Source organism: Marmota flaviventris, chromosome 1 (genome assembly GCF_047511675.1).
Source record: "Marmota flaviventris isolate mMarFla1 chromosome 1, mMarFla1.hap1, whole genome shotgun sequence".
In the NCBI taxonomy this organism is placed as follows: domain Eukaryota; kingdom Metazoa; phylum Chordata; class Mammalia; order Rodentia; family Sciuridae; genus Marmota; species Marmota flaviventris.
The window spans coordinates 42,381,097-42,403,596 of NC_092498.1; the positions used below are offsets into that span (position 1 = coordinate 42,381,097).

Sequence of the window (22,500 nt, forward strand, 5' to 3'; positions counted from 1 at the left end):
ACTTGTATCAAAATTTTTTTCAGAATGGGACATGCTGTCCAGAGGGAGACACCTGCATGTCATCAGACAGCACTGTGGCCTCTAATAGAGGACAAAAGGCTGCTTTAAAAAAAGCTAGTGTTGCACCCACTGGTATTCCTGAAAGTGCCTTTCTTAGAATAATTTATGAGAAGACTTTTTTTTTTAAAGTGATTTTAGTGTCCCAAATACTTTTTACCTTCCAAAGCAAACTTGGTTATTTGTACACACCCTGCTTATTCCCAACCATGTATAGGCAGTGAAGCTGAGATGCTCACGACATGGTGGGATGTAAACATTCACTGTCTGGGAAGTTTGAATTTTATTCTGTTCTAGAGAACAAGACTGCCAAACTTAAGTCAGAAATATAATAGAGCACATTTTGTGCCTAATTAACTTCATGTAGCATTTACTTCCTCCCCCAAACCACTACTGCTTTATGCAAAGAGATGACTTTAATGTGTTTTATCTACTCTTGGCCCTTGAGTTTTGATTTCTGTAGTCAAGTATGTGCTAATTTCTGCATTCAAGAAATAGTTAATCCATTATGTTGTCATTTAATTAACTATGGTAATTTGTTATGTTAATTCATGGTGTTCTAGAAATTAACCATTAATTATTTCCTGATTACATCAAATTGGTAATTTGTTGTATATTTACATTTTTAAATTTTTATATGAATGCTTTTGATCTTGGAAGTGAAACCTCCAAGTAGCTAGAAATAAGTTTAAAGATTCTCAAGGTCATGTCCCCTTTGCCTGCATACCATAGTCTAAAGTTTCAGTTATTCCAGGACCATGTTGCTAGGTAGTGTGTGGAGACTTTTGTATTTGAAATGTATCACCTTATTTCTGTGGCCTTAATATATCCACTCTGGATGAGGATTGTGAAACAAGTCAGAACATATTTTTTAGCTGAGATTATTTATATACACATATTTTATATTTTAATTTATAAACCATCTGTATATATATTTTCTTCCAGAAGCCCAACCTTAGTAAAAAATATACCTACCAGTTTAGGCTATGGAGCAGCTCTTAATGCCAGTTTGCAGGTAATATCATTAAATGCACTCTTCCATTTGAATGTTTTGCTTTCTTGCTTTCTTTCTTTCTTTTTTTTTTTTTTTTTTTTGTTTGCATGCTTTGCATTTAGGTGGGCTTGTGATTGTTCTTAATAGTTTATCATCATCCAAATAAGTTGTAGTACCTAGTACTGTGAAAAGCACTGGTTCTAATTCAAGCTACTTTTGATGTGAAGAAGCAAGAAGGACACCCTGTGGCAAAATCTGGAACACTCGGTTTTCCTGCAAATGCTAGATTGATAGAAGCTTTTGCAAATGCATGTGGCTATGCATTAATATTTATCCAGGCTGTCATAAATGATTTCACATCATAGTGTTGGGGAACATGGTGCTTGTGGCAAAAACTTTAAAGTTTAATTATAATATATAATTTTTATGCAGAGAAGGCAAATGTCAGGACTTCTTTATTTTGAGTTAACTTCTGGTCATTTTTAAAAAGCAGAGCAACTGCTTATATTATCCTGGAGTATTTCACAACATGCAATGATTCAACATTTTATTATGTGGAAGGTTAAAACATGAGTGAGAAAGTTTGCTTCTAGAACTATTGTTTATATGTTCATATCACTCTTGATTTCTTTGCCACTGGTGGCCAATTAGGATTTTTTGTTTTTCCCATACATTTTATTTGAATACTTCTAAAAGAAGATATATGCTTTTAAAATTACTTTGAAGAGCATCTTAAAAGCTATCTTATACCCTCTCCATTTCACTAGGCTGCCTTGGCAGAGAGCAGTTTACCTTTGCTAAGTAACCCTGGATTGATCAATAATGCATCCAGTGGCCTCCTGCAGGCAGTCCATGAAGACCTCAATGGTTCCCTGGACCACATCGACAGCAATGGGAACAGCAGTCCGGGCTGCTCACCTCAGCCACACATGTAAGTTGGTAAACAGACTCCCTAAGGGGAAGAAAATGTATTCATATGCTTCTAAAATTTATTTTTTTTTCTAAAGTAAAAAAGTAAAAGTAAAAAAGTACAAGTTGAAGTGAAGGTAAATTGTATTGTGCTCATAAGATGAAAAAAATGTACCCAAATCAGCTTTAATACATCTTATAGATTCTCTCAAACATCCTGTATTATTGTTCTAGCAGTCCTCCACAAATTCTTACTACTAGTAACATTCTCTGGGCATAGTGTCTAAGATGAATCTATGTCTTATGGGTCATTATCACAGTTTGGTTTGTGTGGTGCAATAAGAATATTCATGATAGAATAAGTTATCATAATTTTTACTACTATTACAGGACTCTAAACCATTTATGAACTGTAGTCAAGACATAGCCCATTTTTATAAACCGTAAAATGCAAAGTTTAACTGTTACCCACAGTTTACATAGAAGCTAGTAAAGTGTAACTTTTTGCCTGTCTTATAAATCAGTGTAATTACATATTCAACTTTAATTACTGGTGCGTCTGTATTGGCAAGGTTTATATGTTATATTTTATGCAAGACTACGGTTCCTATTAATATTTAGCAGCTAACTATATCATTAATTACTCTAAAATCTTTCCCCTACCATCTTTTTAATGGAGCTGAGAGAGTGGAAGTATTAAAAATTGATGTATTGTGGATTTCAGAAATGTGTATGACACTTTTAAAAATGCCTGATCTTATTCAATAGTGTCAAGAATATCAGTTTCTTGTTTACTGAAAAGTACTGACCCTGGTAGATCTTGGAATTTCAGGGAAAAATATTAGAATCTGAATAATGAAATGTACACACCATTCAGTGGTCGGGATGAGTTGTAACTTATGTCCATATCTCCTACAATTAAGCATAATATAAGTCTAACTTCAAGTTCATGATGTAGGATTAGTCCTTTCTCTCACTGATATTTCCTTCCTCTTTGATTTATTTATTTATTTTTGCATTAAATATCTGGTCAAAGACACGAAAGAGAAATACAAAATATGATCTTTTCATGTGACCATTTAATATTGTTTTTGTTGACTTTTTAAAAACATTTTCATTCTATTTGACATATTAATGTCTCTAAGATCATATGCTTAATTGCTCTTTAGCACCTTTACTCTATCACCTTTGTGCAAAACACACTGTGAACCTTAATGTGTTTCATCAGGTTCCAAACCATTACTTTTCCAAAATGGAAAAATTTGTCTTTTGGAAGTGTCTTTAGATGTATTAAATAATACAAAAGAAGTAATAAAACTCGAAGTAAAAAGAACATGAATATATGCTCTTGAGAGTAGCAGTACTCTAAAACAAGGGAAGTGAGCAATCAGACAAAAGTTTTTATATCCCTGCTTTATCCTATCAGCCGTGCAGTGGGTAGCTGGAGGCCTTTTACTTTCAGCAGTTCTCCTGAGTATGCTAATGCTCACTCCCTGTACAAAATGCTAAAACAATAAAACTTTAAAGAGCAAACAAGAGTTAGATCCTGTTTTCCTCCTTTAGAAAAAGCCCTATTTCAGAGAAATGAAAGACATTTAAAATAGACATGTGCAGTAACCATGGTGCACCTCCCCTTGCTCCTGTGCAGTAGGCAGAGGTCGTGGCAAACCACATGCAGAAAATAAGTAAAGAAATACTTTCTTTAGGTAATTGTCCAGTGCTAGGAAGATTAAAATAAAAAATTAATGATTTAATAAAATAGTTTATTAAATACTATATTTTAAAACCTGAAATAATAATTGGGCTAAGTTATGGCATTGTTAGATTAGTAGTATTTTTCATTTGGCAATTGCTATTTCAGATTTTTCATTTTATTATTAATTTAATTAAACTTTAATCATGAAATATCTCAGAGAAATAATAGTATGTGTAAAACAATATATAAAAATTGTATATTTAATGCCTGATGTACTGCTGCTCTGGGTTTATAAAATTTAAATGTTCATAGTTAATACATCATACATTTTATGCTTATATGAGTTAGTGTATATGAAAAAAATGTTTATTTATATCTTCTGAAGATAAAAAGAAAGGTTTCTTGGCTCATTGGAAATAGATTTCAGAAAAGAAAATTAGAGAGAGCCCAAATCTTGTCTTGGTCTAAGTAACATAAATTAAAATCAAATTCTTAATTAACTTGCAAAATATTGAGTCAACATTCATTCTTTCACTCTGTTTCTGCTATTATCATTAACTTTTTGTATGTTAAGTGTCAAATATTTATGGAATATCAGTTCAGTGTTCTGTATCTTCATCTGTATAGTTTCAAGATGCTTGTACTTAAATAATCTTAAGCCATTTTGTGTGCATTATGAGGCAAAGAAAAAAATATTGATCAAATTCTCTGAGTTCAAATTAGTTGCATATAATTAAATACAGTTCAAAAGTACTTTGGAAATTAAACAGAAGTGAAAAACTGTGATGGAACATTTAAATAGCATATATTTATGTCCTGAAATGAAATCATGGTACATGTCTTACAGGATGTTTGTTCTACTGATAGAATTAAAAACATGGTCAATAGTCAGTAGTGATAGTCAATAAATAGTCATAGTCAATACTCTGTTGACTATGGTGGTTTCAGTGCATGGGCTCTGGTGCCAGATTGTCAGCATTCCAGTTCCAGATTCCTAATTTAATAGCTAAATAGAAGTGAGCAAGTTACTTAACCTTTCTTTCCTCTTACCAAAATGAGGTAAGTAGTAGAACTTACCTCATAAGATTCTTACAGATGAAATGAGTGCCTGGATAATACTAATTGCTCTTTGTGCCCCATGGTCCTGTGTTCCTAGGTGCTGACTTACGTTACTTCTTGTAATATGCCATTGTTACTACAAATGAAACTATAAACAGTACAAACATGTTTTGCGTTTAGTGTTTTAATATCTTTTCATGCAGTCCATAAATTTGTGGTCTGTTTTCTAGGTAATCCCTTTCCTTTCTACCTCCTCTTATAATTCAGGAAGTTAGCAGATTAATAGCAGTGAAACAATATGACAGAGGAATTTATAATAGGGAGCATATTACTCAGAGTCAGTAGATTAATGGATTTTTGAGATAAGAAAATGTTATCTGAAGTTGTAGGGAATGAACAGTTCAAACAGGGAGAACAGTCCTAACCCAGAATCAGGATTCATGATATGTGCCTAGAAAAGAGGGAGAAATAGGTTTTATAGAAATTGAAATGCATAAAGAGAAATAGATTTGAGAATACATGAAGGTGATGCCTGACTATGCACTCACATTTAGTCAGTGACTTAAATATCAAACCATGATGTTTTAGTTAATGAGTTTGTTAATGTTATGAACTTGAGTTTGATACAATGAAAGTTATACAATAAGAAATGTAATCATCTGAAATTGTACTGAAAGAGTCATGACTTAATAGAAGTTATGTATAGTAAGATATTCTGGATATTCTGGAGGAACTGGAAGCAGAAGATTAATACTTGCAGAATAGAGTATCTGGCTTAAGTCTAAGACTTGAAGTGGAAAACAGTTGAAACAAGAAGTGCTATGAAAAGAAATGCCAACTAAATAACTGACTTAAAGCTGGGGATAAAGGGGAAAATCATAGCCACTCTAAAAGCCTACAAAGAAACAGAGGACACACCAAGGAGAGGCTCAAAGAGGGAAAATAATGGGTTCAGAATTTTAACTGTGGAATCAAAGTACTTAAATATTCTTAGGTCTTAATATTCAGCTCCATTATAGTAAAATTCCACGTGGTTGAAAATGGACGTATACACCTGAGTTTGGTAGGAAAGATGTTATGAAGAATTAGGAACATTGAATCAAAGAGAACTAGTGCTTTTTATAAATTACTTTTGCAGAGCACGAGACTCTAGATTATCATCCAGATTTTACACTATATTTTAATACTTGCCTTTCATTTCAGTTTTTACTTTTACAGAGCCCTGAATGAAAGCTTTTGCTAAGCTTATGAATTTACTTTGTTGTATACTATTTGCCTTTCTTCCTTTTTTTTTTTTTATCTGCCTCTCCTCCACTTTTTTCTGTGTAAACTCCACCTTTTCTTACTATACTGGTCCTACTTCCAAAGAGGCTTTCAGAGTAATTTTTCTGTCAGGACCTGTACTTTGCTCCACAATTCCAGGAGACTTACTTGTTCCTTATACCATTATTTGGAATTAACACGTGTGTGTCTTGGCAAACAAGAATTCATCCATACCTGCATGCTCATTTTGCGGACATCCATAACTTAATGGTGTGTCCCTTAAGAACAGACAATGTTTTGGGCACACTATATTATATGAAAGCCCTAACACATTCTAGTATACTGAGTAAGCGTTCAATAAAGGTATGATACTGAATATGAAGAATCAAATTGGAGATGACAGTTAATTAGAAAGATTTTTAATTCACATAGTAAAGACCCACAAGAATAAAATCCATGATTCTCCCAGAATTTTGAAAAAGGAAGAACAAGGGAGATTTTTAGGAAAAACAACTAAACATAACGTCTGTCTCTTTTTAAATTTTTTTTATTTGTTCTTTTTAGTTATATATGACTGTGAATGTATTTTGACATACATACATGGAATATAACTTTCCATTTTAGTGGTTGTGTATGATATGGTCGTTTATTCATATATGAACACAGGGATATTATGTTCGATTCATTCTACTGTCTTTCGTATTCCCATTCCCCTCCCTCATAATGTTCTTCTTTATGAGAGACTAAGATATTTTTCTAGACATTGATACAATATGATTTTAAGTTTCAGTTTTAATTATTTAATTAATATGCATTCTGTAATTGTTCAAATTTATGTGAATAGGACTTAGCAGGTCCTCTGACTTCAGTTGTGATTATCCTACCAGACATTGTTAAATTTTATCCATTTCATTTAAAGTGAATTAAAAGAAAAAAAAGTTATTGAAATCTTTCAATACAAATGTCAGTTGAATGTTTAAGAGGATTTTAGGAAAAAGTTGGAAAGGGTAAATCCAGGTGGCATTGTATACATAGTAGTTTTTGAAACTTGTTTGACTCTTCAATCAGCTACTTGATGCTTCAAAATGAATACCTGATTTTTTTTTTAATCTTTATTTTCTGCTGCTCTTCAGAGTTGCAGAATTATTCATTTGTCTAAACTAAAGGAAACTTCTTTTAAGAATCTGAGCTGAGTATCATTGTAATTTACAACACTCCTCCCACTTGTACCTCTACACCTGTTATTCCCTATTGTCCATTTTTTTCAGAGTTCCTAAGAATAAGGATTAAAATTTCTTTCATTTTTCCTATTTTATGTAGACATTTACTTCTTTAAAAAGTATTTAAAGTTAGAATCCATGTTGTGTTTAGGTGGATATAATTTAAACTTATTTTCTTCTCCCATGTGTTAAGTGGGTGAAAATAGGAGAAAACATTTGGACTAGACCTGCAAAGTGAACTCACACTAAAACAATCAGTCCAGTCCCTTGCTCCTTCCTAATCTGAGGTTAAAAAGAGGAGTTTAATGATAAACCCACCATCTTCAGCTCAGCTCTGTTTCTTTTTATGAAGCAATGGTTTCTCCTCACTCTCAGTAAGTTGGCTCAGGTTTGCCTTCTTACATCGCTTGTAAAATGTTAAATGAGATTCTCATTTTATATTTCCAAATTTTGTTTCTAGAGATCAAAATGAATGTTCTTCCAAGCTGGTTTTGTATTGAGGCCTTTGCGCACAGAGCCTCCCATTGGCATGCTGTCCTCCTTCTGATTATTAGAGTCTCCTACTGTTGAGCTTTTAGATCGTCTCTTATGTGTCATTCCCTAAGCCTCCATGTCATTTCAGAGTTCTACTTGCTAAATATTCTATATGAGTTACAAGTGATGATTATTTTTTTCTTATTATTAAGGCAAATAGTTAAAGTCTGAGTTGATGATCTTCTATAGAGAATGTTATGATGCTGTGTGTAAGAGTAGAAGGTAAATTTGTTGGGTCCTTAGAAGCCAAATCTTTAGGGTAAGGAAATAAAAGGCATCATAGAAAAGGAGTAGTGTAGTACTTTTTCAGTATTGCAATCGAGATAATATCTATCATCGATTTGATCAGTCTGTTGAAGGCATGTTCTACAGGCCCACAAACTTTCTGTATACCACATGTCCCAGGCATCTTGGCAATATCCTTTGCTTCTTGAGTGTCTCAGTAGCAAAGTAATTCCAAAATTATGCTTTAACCTCTCTGGTCAATAATAGTCTGCCCCCAAAGGCAGCTAAAAGTGACTATGAGACTCTATTTTTGTAAAATAGGACTGAAAATCTAAACTGTGAATTGTCATAAAACATAGTGAAAATAAAATATAATATTACCTTTCTTGCTTCGAATCTCATTGACTGCCTTAAAATTTAAATTGCTGTTTGCAGGCACATGTAGAATTTGCAGATCCTACACCTTTGGTTGGTGATATTTTATATAAAATCCCTACAGATCTTAGATCTCTCTCTGTGGACAAAAGCATTAGAAATTGGCGTGGCTCTGTGTTTCAGAGGAAAGCAGTTGAAAGTGACTGACAACTTGAGCAAGTGGAATGCTCTCTCTCTTATTGTTTTCATTCCTGTTAAGCCTGTACTATTTTTGCTGATGTTTTGGATCATTATGTGGCGTTATGAAGTTCTAAACATAAAAGCAGTCTTTGGCCTCACATATGTTGTCACAGATTTTCTCATTAACACTTTTCCAGTTACCTTTAATTTCTTTTTTTTTTTCTCCCCCTAACCTTTCTGGGCCTTTTATAATTTTTCTTCTGATTTAATTCCATTTTTATTTAATCTCTAAACTTTTTCATTAACTTTGCTAGTTAGCTTTGAGATCGCTTTGCAAAGTGATTGTACAGAGCTTACGATGATGCTAGCTCTTTATCGTCTCGTCCCTTTTTTAAAGTGCTACAAGTGTGGATCAGTAGCTGCTGTTCTTTTTTACATTATTCCAGTCCCCATATGTGGCACTTACAACTCATTCTAGTTCCTCTTAATAAAAAGATCCTCCCAGAGGTACAGTACCTTCAGCTAAAATGTGTTATATCCCCACCGTGCCAATTGTAGAAATTTGTGGGTTCCTATAGGGTTTTGAAGGATTTTTATAGAACTATACAGATGCTATGTGACATCCGTGGTGTGAAATCCCACAATTTAGGCAAAGTGTGTCAGACAACTTTAGCTGACAGTATTGTAGCTCACTGCTTCTGTTTTATATCTAAAGAAGCTACTTTGTTAGAACATACATCTTCATTTACACTGACATTAGTTGAGCCTTAGAAATTTCCTTCCTCTGAGGGTCAAAGCATAGTTTGACTAAATTGTTAAAGAATGAATATTGTATTCATTTTTCTACTTCTGTGGATATTTTACATATGCATATGGAATTTTGACTTCAGCTTTTGAGACAGGGCTTGAGAAGTGGACATATATTTGACAACTTTGGCAGGATTTCAAGTTTACCATTCATTATACTTGAACATTTTGACACCAGTAAACACAGTAAGCACAGGATTTGTAAGTATTCCATAAGTAGCTTCTATCATTAGGATATAATTAATTTACCTAAGCATTAGTATAATTTATATAGGCAACAGATGATCAACTGGCTTAACATAACTTGTGAAAATTTACATTCTTTACTTTAGTCTTCATCTTTGAAGACCAAAAATGGAGTGATATCCCCAAGACACTTAAAGGCATAAGATTAGGAATCATGGGTCACATAATATTATCTTACTACAGATAAAATTATGCTTGCAAAAGTGAATCTAAGACCACTTTTGTTAATTAGCAAACCAGAGAAGGGGGTAATGCACTAGATTTAGATTAACAGGTATATATTGTTTTTACTTCCAACTCCATTCTCATATTTAGAACTAAGACCACTTTTGTTAATTAGCAAACCAGAGAAGGGGGTAATGCACTAGATTTAGATTAACAGGTATATATTGTTTTTACTTCCAACTCCATTCTCATATTTAGAACTGAGTTAACCAGGCATAGTTCAGGAGAAAACTACAATTTGAATCAGTCCTGTGATTTCATCTGAGCAAAGTAATCCAACAGAAGAGCCAGTCTCAGAGTTAGATAGACGTAGTACATGAACCATACATAACTGGTAGAAAATAGTCTCTATAAAGATATCCCACGAGAGAGCTTCACCAAGAGCCAGCTGTGAGTGGGCAGTGTCTAACTGGGGCAGGGTGGTAAGTAGTCACAGGTAACAGTACAGAAGAATAGATGAGCCACATCCGAGAGGGATAGGTGTAGCATAGAGACCAATTTAGGACATTGAGAGGAAGATCTTCAAGTTGTCAAACAGAATTAGACAGACACTGGGACATATACCCATCCCATTACTGACTGAAACTTGGTCCAAGGAACAAGGCAGAAACACAATGAGGCAGAATATGGAATGGTACCAATTGTACTAAGTGAACAATAAGCTTGAGTCTGAGATTGTGAGCAATACATTTGCACTCATTAATGATCAAAGTAGTTGCATTTTTGTTTTTAATCCATTATAGCTGTTTTGGTCACAGCTATCAATTTTATAAACTCCAAAAGTATGGTAAATTTTAAAGAATTTTCTTGTGTTTTAATCTTTTTTAATTGATGCTGCAGCAAAACTGTCTGAAATCATTTGGCAGTAAACTCTTAAATCGTGTAAAATCCAATTGTTAAACAGTGTTGCATAAATTTGAATAAATTTCAATATAATGTTGAAAGCAAGTTCAGGAAGTTAGAAAAATTTTGTTATAGATTATATGCATGCAATTACAAAATGATGTTATATAACCTTAACCCACATTTATGTTATATTTCTTAGAATTTTTGTCAACTTTAAGTGAAATTTTGAAACTCTACTTCAGAGTCCAATCTATAAGATGTTAGAATTATAAACTGTATCATTAAGAATGAAATATGAGTTGGGCATGGTGACACATGCTTGTAATCTCAGCAGCTCCAGAGGCTGAGATAGGAGGACAGGGAGTTCAAAGTCAGCCTTAGCAAAAGTGAGGTGCTAAGCAACTCAGTGAGACCGTGTCTCTAAACAAAATACAAAATAGGGCTGGGGATGTGGTTCTGTGTGTGAGTGCCCCTGAGTTTAATCCCCAGTAGACCCCCCACTCCAAAAATATATGAAATATGGGCCAAATTTAGTGGCTCATGCCTGTAATCCCAAGTACTCTGAGAATGTTGAGGCAGGAGGATCACAAATTCATGGCTAGCCTGGGAAGCTTAGTGAGAACAAGTCTTAAAAAATAAAATGAAATAAAGTAAAATAAAATAAAGAACTCTGCAGATGTGACTCAGTGGTATAACCTCATGTGTTCAATCACTAGTATTGCAAAAAACAAGAATGGCAATATTAATTAGAAAGGAAAGGGAAGTTTTTGTTATAAGTATGTGAAAATAATATCCCTTTGCAATAAAAAACTAAATGGCTGCACTTTTTTTTTTTTAAAAAAAAAAAGCTAGAATATAGGAGAATAAGATTTACTAAATATAATAGGATTGATGTTGCATCCTGGTTTTAAAGTGAAAATTAAAATTTATTTTTCTGTGTATTTCTAGCCAGGGAGAAAAGGTATGGGGAATTTAGTAGGGCATTTTCTACTGCTACCCTGGAAAAAGCAAACCACACATGCACAGATGGAATAAGGTATTGTCCGCTCACTCCAAGATGTGAACCATCTTTTCATGGTTCCCCATTTCTTCAAGAAGGAGTATTTTCCTTTTCATCAAAGGATAAGAGGAAGAATTTTGTTTCTGTAGAACTGGAATGAAGATCCTGACCACCGTCCTGGTGGTAGCAGTTCTGTTATATTCATTCAGCTTAGCACTAAGATCAATACATCCAACACCAGCATTTTTGTGTCGGATGTATTTTAATCTGCAAAAGAAAGAACTTGAGAGATAAGAATGTGGGGGAAAACTTGAACTATGTTAATATGGATCTAGTTGATAAAATGAACACTAGTTTTTCATTCCTGGCTGTTTATAATTATATCTTTATTCGATTCTAAAAAGAATTAAATATTTCCCCCATATGCTTAAATTTATACTGTAAAATCTAAATTTTAGTAGGAAACTCTGAGTTCTCATTTCACCAGAATAAAATCTTAAATAGCATGATATAATTTCTTCAAAACCTTTTAAATACCTTAAATTATTCACATTAGCCTAAGATCAGTTCGCATTTAAAAAAAAATAACAAAATGTTTTCTTTTGAAAGTTAGCTTTTCTATTTAAAACCTTAATATCACTATTATTATTAGCTTACTTCTGTGATGTGTTAAGTAAACTAAAATCTTCCTAAACAGAAGAACAAAATTTTCCTCTAGAAAATACATAGGTTTTAAGAAACACAAATTGTTTCTCATTTTATCCTGACTTCATACAAATGGGGGATAACTATAAACTTGCCATTTTTATGAATTTACCATCAAATTTTAAATATAATTATATAATTTCCTTTTAGTTTATAAAAGGAAATGAGTGAAATTGAATATCTACAATCTCCATTTTTCATATGATCTTTAAATGATGAACGTCAATTATTTTTACCAATTCTCCTATGAAACTTCATCTTAAAAAAACAAACAAACAAACAAAAAAAAAACCCACTTAAACTGCTTTTTCTCTTTGCCATGATTATGTCTTCCAAGGTATCAGTGACTAGCAGTTATTTATGCAAAGGAAACAGAATGACAGCTGAGATTCATGAAAATAAATCTTTCTATCCTAAAGAATTCTGTGCTCGTATTCTGGAATTCTTTTTATATTTTCAAAACAATACTTATGGAGTAAACATGAGGGTTTTGCCATTGAACAAATAGAAGTAATTGAATGGAACTATATTCAAATGTATATGAAATTGAGACTCAAAATGTTCATAATATACATTGATTATTTTAAATGCTTAGATGACAATAGTTATTATCATTCAACAGCCTGGTGCCAAGTACTAAATTAAAAATGTGGATAGTTAATTAAAAGAAAATCTCATCTTGTCCTGGAATTTCCTTTTAACTATAAAAATGTTGATATAATTTTGTGAAATAGTGAAGACCTATGAAAATCAATGAAAGCATATGCCCATAGCAATACTCAGTCTATTTTGATATTTTGAAACAATATGATATAAATAAGAGAAAAAGGAGAATTTGTATGACTATGAGCATTTTGTTTTGGACTTAATATATACAGTGCAAGTTAAAGGTAAAAAATACAAACTAAATTTAGTAGATGTAAGGATCGAGACAATTTAAAATCAAGTAAAAATTCTATGTAGTAAACTGGGTGGGCAATAAGATATGTGGTTTACAGCTTACATGTACTTCACTACATTCAGTAACTTTCTTGGAGTACCATATGCATAAATTCATTTTACTGGATTCAGATTGCTGAATTGGGACAAATAACATCCAGTCAGCTTTTGTAATAATATTAAGGCATCAGAGCCCTAATGCTGTTTTCAAGTATACCATTTTGAGTATTGAGGAATAGCATATTTTATAACAGTGATCTATAGTTGCTGATAGAAGTATGTTCTATCCTTCTGGTGTGCTAGGAAGAGGAAAAGGTTAAAAATTATCTGTGTAGGAATTTTAAATAGATGTATGATATTTCTTTATAAAAAAGAGGTTTATTGATATTTTAAGAGGTATACTATGTTAAATGTTCTGTAAATGTCCTCAAATAAATAGAATTATATGAAGAAAGGGTATAAGGTTTTATGAGTGAACCACATAAAAGCATTCCTACTGTAAGCTAACATTTAGTTTTGACTTGTCTTTGATAAAACTAACTTTACATTGCTTGAAATTGCCCATATTGTAGACATGGTCCATAAATTATAAGTTTTTATTTATAGCATTTGTTGACATCTGTCATAAAATTAAAGACTTGAAATTTTTATCCTTAGTTTTATAGTATTCTCCATGCCCCTTCCCCCCAAGTCCTGGGGATTGAACCCAGTAGTTTGCACATATTAGATAAGTATTCTGCCACTGAGTTACATCCTGAGCCCTAGCTTCACTGTATTAATAAACATCACATTTCTAAATAGGCCTGATCAAATTTGCATTGTACCATTGAGTTCCCCATAAATGATGACAATATATAAATATTTTATTTTATTTTATTTTTTATTGCAGTGCCAGAGATTGAATCCAGAGTCTTATGCAAATATAAATATTTTAATCCTCATATTTGATAATATCTAAGTAAGAAAAGAGGAGAACACACTGTTGCAATTCTATAATCTAATATCTATTGACTTATATGTATTTTGTTCATCTCTGTTTGGGAAAACTTGTTTTATAATATTTTCTTATTCCAAAGAAAAACAGCAATAGTTTTTATAGGACCTTTTATTTAGTCTTAAGTAAGGAGAAAGTGGATACAATTTACATTACTTCAGGGGATTTACTGTGTGACCACAATCTAAAAAGATAAACTTTCCCATTGTAATTCGACACTTTGCTTTAGGGTGCAGGCAGACATTAACATTTCTTCTGCCTTCATTGATGCCTTAGGTCCTTATAAATTTCACAACAAAAGAAGCAACACATTTCTTGAGGCAATAAATCAGTGTATTAATGTAGCTAGTCCTCTGCAGTTTGGGCAGAGGACTAGCTACATTACAGTACATACTGTTACTGAGGATGGCAATAAATAAAACTGAAAGATTAACTGGAATATAAATTTCAACAGTCATTTGTTGAATAAACATATATAGAGAACCTACTATGTGCAACATACTCTACTAGATACCATGGTAGATGATCTGTACATATACAGAGGTTATAATCTCATAGAGGGATAAATACATGGTAATGGTAGAAACCAAACCAAAGGGGTGCAAAGAGTTGCAAACAGATAGCAAAATAAAAAATGTAAGTGTGCACATGCACACAGGGAATCAAAACAATTTCATGAAGGGTATGACTTTTGGGAAGGCTGAATATGAAACAATTTTTAATTGAACTTCATGAAATTCCTGTATTTGATATTGTTTTTTTGCCCATAAAAACAGAAAATCTTAAGTGTTTCAACCTAGTACAAGGCAGAGACGAGGAAAGAGAAGACGGAGTGAGAGGATATGAGCCAAGGTGACAAAAGCAGGATCTCATTCAGAAGCATTCAGACAAGAGCTAATAGCTCCTAGAGAGGAATTCCTGCAGGAGGAGATTGTGTGGGAGTTTGGAAACCACATATTGAAGTTGATTAATCTTCAAATTAATGTTGTAGAAGAACGTCTAAAAACTTCACCATTTATTTAGAAATGCTTAGCAAGACTCAAGGGTGTATGTTACCTACTTTGAAAAAGCTTACTTCTTACCAAGCCCTGGTGTGTTATTGCACAGCAGGGTGATTATAGATAATGATAACATACTGTATATTTCAAAAAGCTGAAAGAAAGGATTTTGAATGTGTTCACCATAAAGAAATGGTAAATGAGCAGATAGACATGTTTAACCTGTTTTAAATGTTACACAATGTATGCATGTATTGGAACATCACGTTATTCCATAAATACATAATTTTATGTCTTTATCAGTTAAAATATATTTAACTTTAATCTTAAAAAATTAAAAAATGAAATAAAAAGGCTTACTTCTCTTTTGTTAGTCTTCTCTGGAAATGGATTTTTTTTTTTTTTTTTTTTTAGAAAATAGCAGCACTTTTAGATTGCTTTCTCTGAATTGTGTTTTAAAATATATTTTTCTTTAAAATGACAGAGGAACACAGGCTAAAAATTACAAGTAAATAAAATTTCCAGAGACCAATTATCAATATTCTTTTGATTGTCACCACTACTAGTATCTGGTGAAATTCATTTTCAGTATCTTCCTATCTTCACTTCCTAATATACAAGCTTTCTAATATTTGCTCCGCTATCTCCTTGAATGATTAAAGATAACAAATATGAAAATTGATCAAAATTGCTTAAGAGTTCTGAAAAATCATGAAGTTTTAAATTTCATTATTTTTGATCTGGATATAGGACCTCCTGTCTCCTTGAATATAAAAAGGAAGTATTTCACGTGCATATAAATTTAAGAGCAGTAAATTGAAGAGCCTTTTACTCCTCAGCCTCTATCTAACTTCTCCCTTCTCCCACATTTCTACTCCTGCTGCCTGGCGCAGCCTTCATTACCTTGCTGTGCTTTCTAGTACCCTCCCAACCACTTTCACTTTTTTTCACTTTTCCACGCTTGGTTTTTACACTTTGCAAAATAATCCTCTTGCATCTTCTGTCTTTTCATTCCCCAGTTCAGAAGCTATCGATAGCCCTTCAGCTGAAAGAGAATAAATGTATACTTGGTAAAATGCAGCTCACGACTGTTCATCTGCTGACTTTGTTTCCCTTCACTTTTGTTGTTGTTGTTGCTTACCAAACTTCTTTCCCCTTGACCCCCATGCACTCTCAGGGTTCCCAAAACACATCTAAGAGTTGCCACTTCTCCCATTTCCACTCAAAATGTCCTTTCTCTCCTGTAGTGATGATTTCCTGCATTTACAAGCTTACCTGAAGTAGCACCTCCCTCCATACAACGTTTGTGAACCACAGAGTCAGAATTTATCTCCCCTTTCCACTTTCTCTACTACAGCATCAGTCTGTTTGTCTTGTATCAGAGTCACTTGTGTGTACGTTTTCCCCTATTACATTAAAAACTGTGAGAACAGGAACCATTGTCCATATTTGCCCTCACCCAGTGATTTTCACATCCTGTCTATTGGATAGGATGGAATTATTTTTTTTTCCTTTCACTTCTAACAAAAAGTAACTTTTATCTTTATAGGAGTACTTCCATTTCAGTTACTGACTTCGTACTTCTGTCGGGAGATAATAACAGACATTATGTCTCCATCACTAAATGCGTCTTTTCCTACAATCATTTAGAGAAGTTCAAAGCATCTTTCTAATTGTCCCAAATATAAATTATATCAGATTAGGAGGTGGCTATGCACCTTTGAGCAGGAAGCATAAATTATTTCTTTTCTCAAGTAAATAGGTCACACAAAAAAGGAATAGAAAAGGATTAGAAGTTGAATTTAAAGTTTCCTTGTTCATGGACATAATCATTTTTAGAGCATTCACAATGAATTACTGTATTCCATTTTGAAGAAATATCCGTGATTTACTGAAATGTATAAAGTAATTTTAAAAGAAAAATTGAACACTGATATTCACTTAAAGAAATGTGACATATTTACCAAGTTTGAAAGAACTACTGAAGTTGTCACTGAGGTAGATCTATTTATCTTCCACCTGTGCCTGTCTGTGCAGTGTGTCCTCTTGTGAAGTCTGTGCTCTCATGTCTGTCATGATAAAAATACCTGGCATACAGTATGTGCCCAGTAAATAAATAAGTGGCTGGGGAGATCATCTAGTCCAGAACCGTCACACTCCTGCCTTGAGATAAATAAAGATAGGCTTACTTAAGGTTCTTTATTCAAAAATGTCAAAGATAAGACAGTAAAAATCCATTAATCCAGTTAGTTCTTTTCTATGTATTAAGTTTTTTCTTTCTTTCTTTCTTTTAAGTCTTTAAACTGAGTCATTCAAATGTTATCATCCGATTTCATTCCTGAAACAACTAATTCTATTTGTTGGAGGCAGCTGTTGCTTTGTTTACTATTAAGGGCTCCAACAAGTTTAGTGGGCAGACCCCTCTGTCCTGAAGCTGAAGGCAGTAGTGCAGAATTTCCACATCAGCAGGGAAATGACATGATGTGTGTCTGCACCGTCCCAGAGAGATGTGTCCACCTAAAGTTGCTATTGCCTGCCTTTTAGGAATTCCATTAGGATAATACATGTATTTTAATGCTGTTGTAGCATTGAGATTCTTAGAGACAAATAACCTCTCCCAGTGGTTAACTCCTCCTCTATCATTTAATTGCTACTTCTCCTAAGACACTTATAGCTGGCAAAATTGTTGTTTACTGAGCACTTATCTCTCCCGTACTAAACTAAAAGTTCTCTGGTAGTATTAAAAATTCAAGGTATTTTTGTATAAGAGATACTTTTTAGTAAAAAGTAAATAACATTTTTTTTTTGTAAAATTGATGATTGGTAGAGAAGATAGTGGTAATATGTTATTGTTTTTTCTTGTCAAAATGAGATCAATGCTTTACTTTTTACCTCATTTTTTTTTTGCATTGATGCTTTTTTTACATCATTGGATTGATGTATTTTACATTGATTTTCTTAACAAATGTGTATTATCAGAACTTCATAAGCCCTGATACACATAATAAATATGATGCAACCTTGGGCCATTCAGTGCATGTATGTTAATGATTTTAAAGACAAGCTATTGATGAGGCCCCAGATGGATGACCCAGGAGAATAAATGTGGACATTCTGTATACAAAGACTTTCAGTGATTGCCCTTCCACTTTGAAATTTACTTTCTGTGTGACTTTAAAATTATTTGAGAAATGACCTGAGCTTTTGGCTTAGTGTTTTAGTAATCAGGCATGTGCTGATAAATAATCCCTTTATCAATAGTACTATGTTGTGTTATTTTGTTTCTTTTATTACTATTACCTTAAATATTCTTTTAAGGAGATCTAGCTAAGTCTTACTTTATGCTAACACATAATATCTGCGGTGTGGAACATAGTCTTTGTTTTGACTTTTCTGATGATAAAATCTCATTTTGGGGAGAGGGACTAAAATACTTTAGAGCAACCTAAGTTGTTCATACACTGTTTCAAAATTTATTCACGTATTTATACCACATCTTATTCCACAGAAGATATGAGCTTATAATTATATTACTATATAATTATATCATTGTGTGAGGTTATAAACGATCACGTATGACACAGGCACTATAATTGTTGTGTGTGTTTATGACCTTTTATCCCTCATCACAGTTGTGGAAGGTAGATTTTTTTTTTACCATGCTCTATGAATAAATAAATGGGGAACAGAGAGGTAAATAAGCTTACCAAGATTGCACAGCTAGTAGGAAAAGAGTCCAGAGCTTCAAACCCAAGCATTTCATCCTCAAAACCCACTGTGTCTTAAATGTTATATTCTTAATTGCTTAACCACTGCTTCATGACTAAAGATTATTAATGAGGTAACCAAATATTCAGGATTACTTTTTGCTACACTTACAAGTTAATAAAAATACTAACTACATAAAATTTATTGTGCTAAATTATACTGTTATCATTAAAAACCTTTTGATAATTCTGAGAAGAGGATCTACATAATGAAGAATTGGTGAGCCTGGAAGAGAGAGAGTCTATTTAGAGCCTGGAAGAGAGAGAGTCTATTTAAGGCAATTCTTTTATTTTGTTAAAACTGATAGGGATTTTTCTATGATGGGAGCATTTTTTTTTTCCTAGCAGAAAACATGATTACCCTGTAGTGATAATAATGCATGGTATCTTGAAGAATTTGGAAAAAAATGACACTATAGACAATGTTTTCTTAAGGAATTAATTACATGACTATCAAATCCTGTATTGGGGGCAAGAAGAGAAAGACATTGCTAATTGTCAAAAAAGAGACTAATTCTCTATTCACCCTGTAATCCACAAAAGATCTGCAGTTTCACTGTATTCCATTTCTTCTAAATTGGCATATAATATGCAAATTAAAACATGGAACACTTTGAGTCCCTCAAGTGAGAGAACTGATAATATGAAATGATAACACACTAATAGCATGAGAAAATCATAATAAAATTATATGTTTGTTGAAAAGAAAGTCACCAATCAATAAGATAGATACTGTAACTTTTTAAAAATATATATTTTTTAGTTGTTGATGGACCTTTATTTTATTTATTTGTATGTGGTGCTGAGAATCGAACCCAGTGCCTCATGCATGCTAGGCAAGCTCGCTAACACTGAGCTACAACTCAGTGTTACTGTTACTTCTAAGAAGTTTTATTCTCTGCGATTCTCAACTCTCTCTTGTGACTTTCTATTTCTTTTTAGACATCATATTGGTGGTCAGATCTTTTAACTATTGAGCATTGGTAATTGTTGACTTTGGTTTAGTTTATTTTAGTAGCTGTAAGGGAAAATGTTTGCTTGCCCCCTTTCATCTATGATATCTTCTTCACCGATTCTGAATGGAGAGTACTACAAAAATACTAAATTCTGGGGAGAAATTTTCTCTTTTAGAGTTAGTACAATTGAGGCTCTAAATGACTTGATAGTACATAATATATGCAGTCAACCTGAATTGACTGCTTGCTGTACGTGGAGGTGTCCTGAACTGTAAAGGTCATAATCTAGTCAGCACAACAGGATGCACCTACCAGAGGAAAAGCTGAGTGAGGAAAGTACAGCAGTGTGGGACAGAAGGCACAGCAAGGTTGCAGGAAGTGCTCTGAGGCCAGCACCTATGCACATCCAGGCTTTGCCTACCTTCAGACACTTGGAGCGTCACTAGTTTTCTGATCTGCAAAACAGGAATGTGGAATAAAAGTCTTTATCTTTGAGACATTTTTAGGATTCAAAGTTTCTGTTGTTTTGAGTCCAGAATGATCAGTAAAAAAAATGCACTAGAGGTTCCAAGTAGAAGATCAGAACAAGTTGGGCAGGTCAAAGTGTTTGGGAGTCAGTATTTATGAATTGGCCCTAAATAGTAGATAGAGTGTGAATATGTAGGATAGAGGGTAGCGGGAAATGCTGAGGCCTGTATGTATATATGTGCAGAGTCAATAGCAGAAACACCAAGTCAGCATGAAAAATGGTTTGTAATAGGAATTGAGCACAATGTTTTGAGGATGGTGATTTGAGTCTGGAATGGAAGTTATTATTCAGAAATACTGTTGGGCATAGGTGAGTCAAGGCCAGGAATTGAGAATGGCTGAAGTGTATTGTCTTAATTCTGTCTCAATCCCCTAAGTCTACCATATTTTAGTACTGGGCATGAAATAAGATGAAATGAAGCCCTTGCATATTAAAATTTCCTGATAATACAACGGAACATACCCTTATAGTTATCCTTTTAGAAAAATTGTTCTCTAGATGCTTTTGTTTTCACAGTACACCTCACTTTTATTCCTCTTTATTATGAACTTGAAACTTTCCTACAAGGTTCTTTATCACAATAAAACTCAGAAACGTAAACTGAGAAAAACCAGATAAACATGATATTACATATGGAGATAGAACAGGAGATTATGAAACAGAATAGAGGGACTGCGTAAGTTCTTTCAAAGTTTTAATGGTACTAAGACACACAGACCACTGCATAAGAGGTCAAATCTTTAGCTAGAATTAAAGGATGCCCCAAATCATGTAAAGTGGCTTGAGAGCCACCCACTAGAACTGTGCTCAACATCTATGTATACATCTTAACAGTTGCTCAATATCTGTTTAGAAATAGAAATATTCAGCTATTTAATTTTAAAAGTTTTAAATATTCACAGGTCATTCGTGAGACTTACTTAGAAAAAGGTAATGTTATATTAACCTTAGGAGTTTATTCTAATTATTTCCAGTACTTAGAGTTTAGCTTTCACTAAAATGTTCTGAATTCCAAATTGAACTGGGAAAATCTAAAATTATCAATTCAACTTATAACTATTATTAAATCAAAATGTCATTTTTTATAAAAGTCATTAAATGAATATGAACTTTCTCAAGTAATCTCATTAGAACATTTCATTTGTATATTTTAGAGGGTACTTTGGGAATATTAACATTGGATTTAATAAATGTTTAAAATTCTAGACGTGTCTACATGATACTGTAATAACTATTTGGCTCATCAGTCCTTTTACTCAAAGTATTGGCTGGTTCAGTGAAACATTTAGTCAAAGTGGTTTTTGAGTTCAGCCAGTAATTTTTTTTTTCAGTCACCACAGTTGCAGTTGTGTTTAAAACAGTCCTTGCAATCAGCTTTTACTGCTCAAGGCCTTTGCCACGCTGAAGTCACTTTTGGTGCACGTGTGGCACACTCGCACACACAGATCTTATCCTTTCCCAGTGGCACACGTTTGCCTACCTACACATTTTGAATTTCAACTAAGGTGTCTTTTACTGAGATCAAACTGTTTATTAATCACACACGATAGTATCATCACATTGGTCATGTGCGTACAGCGCTCTATAAGGTATTCTTTAATTCATAACATTAATTATTACAGGAACTTTGGTTTTACTTTATAATTTGTCATACAGGACAATAAATAGTGCTTTGGAGACTTCAAACTACAATCATTTTCCTTACATCAGTAGTACAATGCTGTAGATTTAATACAACTTTTTTTGACACGTAAAATGTAAGCACCGTAACTTCAGTTTCATTAAATGTCCATGACAAACTCTCTTCTTGGCTTTTTATTTGTATTGGCGACAATATAATTTCATGATTTACCCCACAGTGTGCAATAATGGCCCTATAATGGCCACTTCCCATAGTCTCTAACCTATCCCTAGGGAGTAATCTGTACAGAGAATTGAGAGATTAAAGCTGATAGTCACTTGATACATTTGGGACA

The 22,500-nt window shown here is 33.2% G+C and overlaps 1 protein-coding gene across 3 annotated transcripts in view; it reads left to right on the plus strand.

The window, feature by feature from the left end:
* Positions 1-22,500, plus strand: part of Foxp2 (forkhead box P2) — a 554,181-nt gene that overhangs the window by 523,367 nt on the left and 8,314 nt on the right. For all 3 annotated transcript variants that reach the window (XM_071612711.1, XM_027926404.2, XM_027926406.2), the window contains 2 exons: positions 1,003-1,072; positions 1,819-1,982. In XM_071612711.1, the coding sequence (XP_071468812.1) occupies positions 1,003-1,072; positions 1,819-1,982 (234 nt within the window). The remainder of the gene's footprint in view (positions 1-1,002; positions 1,073-1,818; positions 1,983-22,500) is intronic.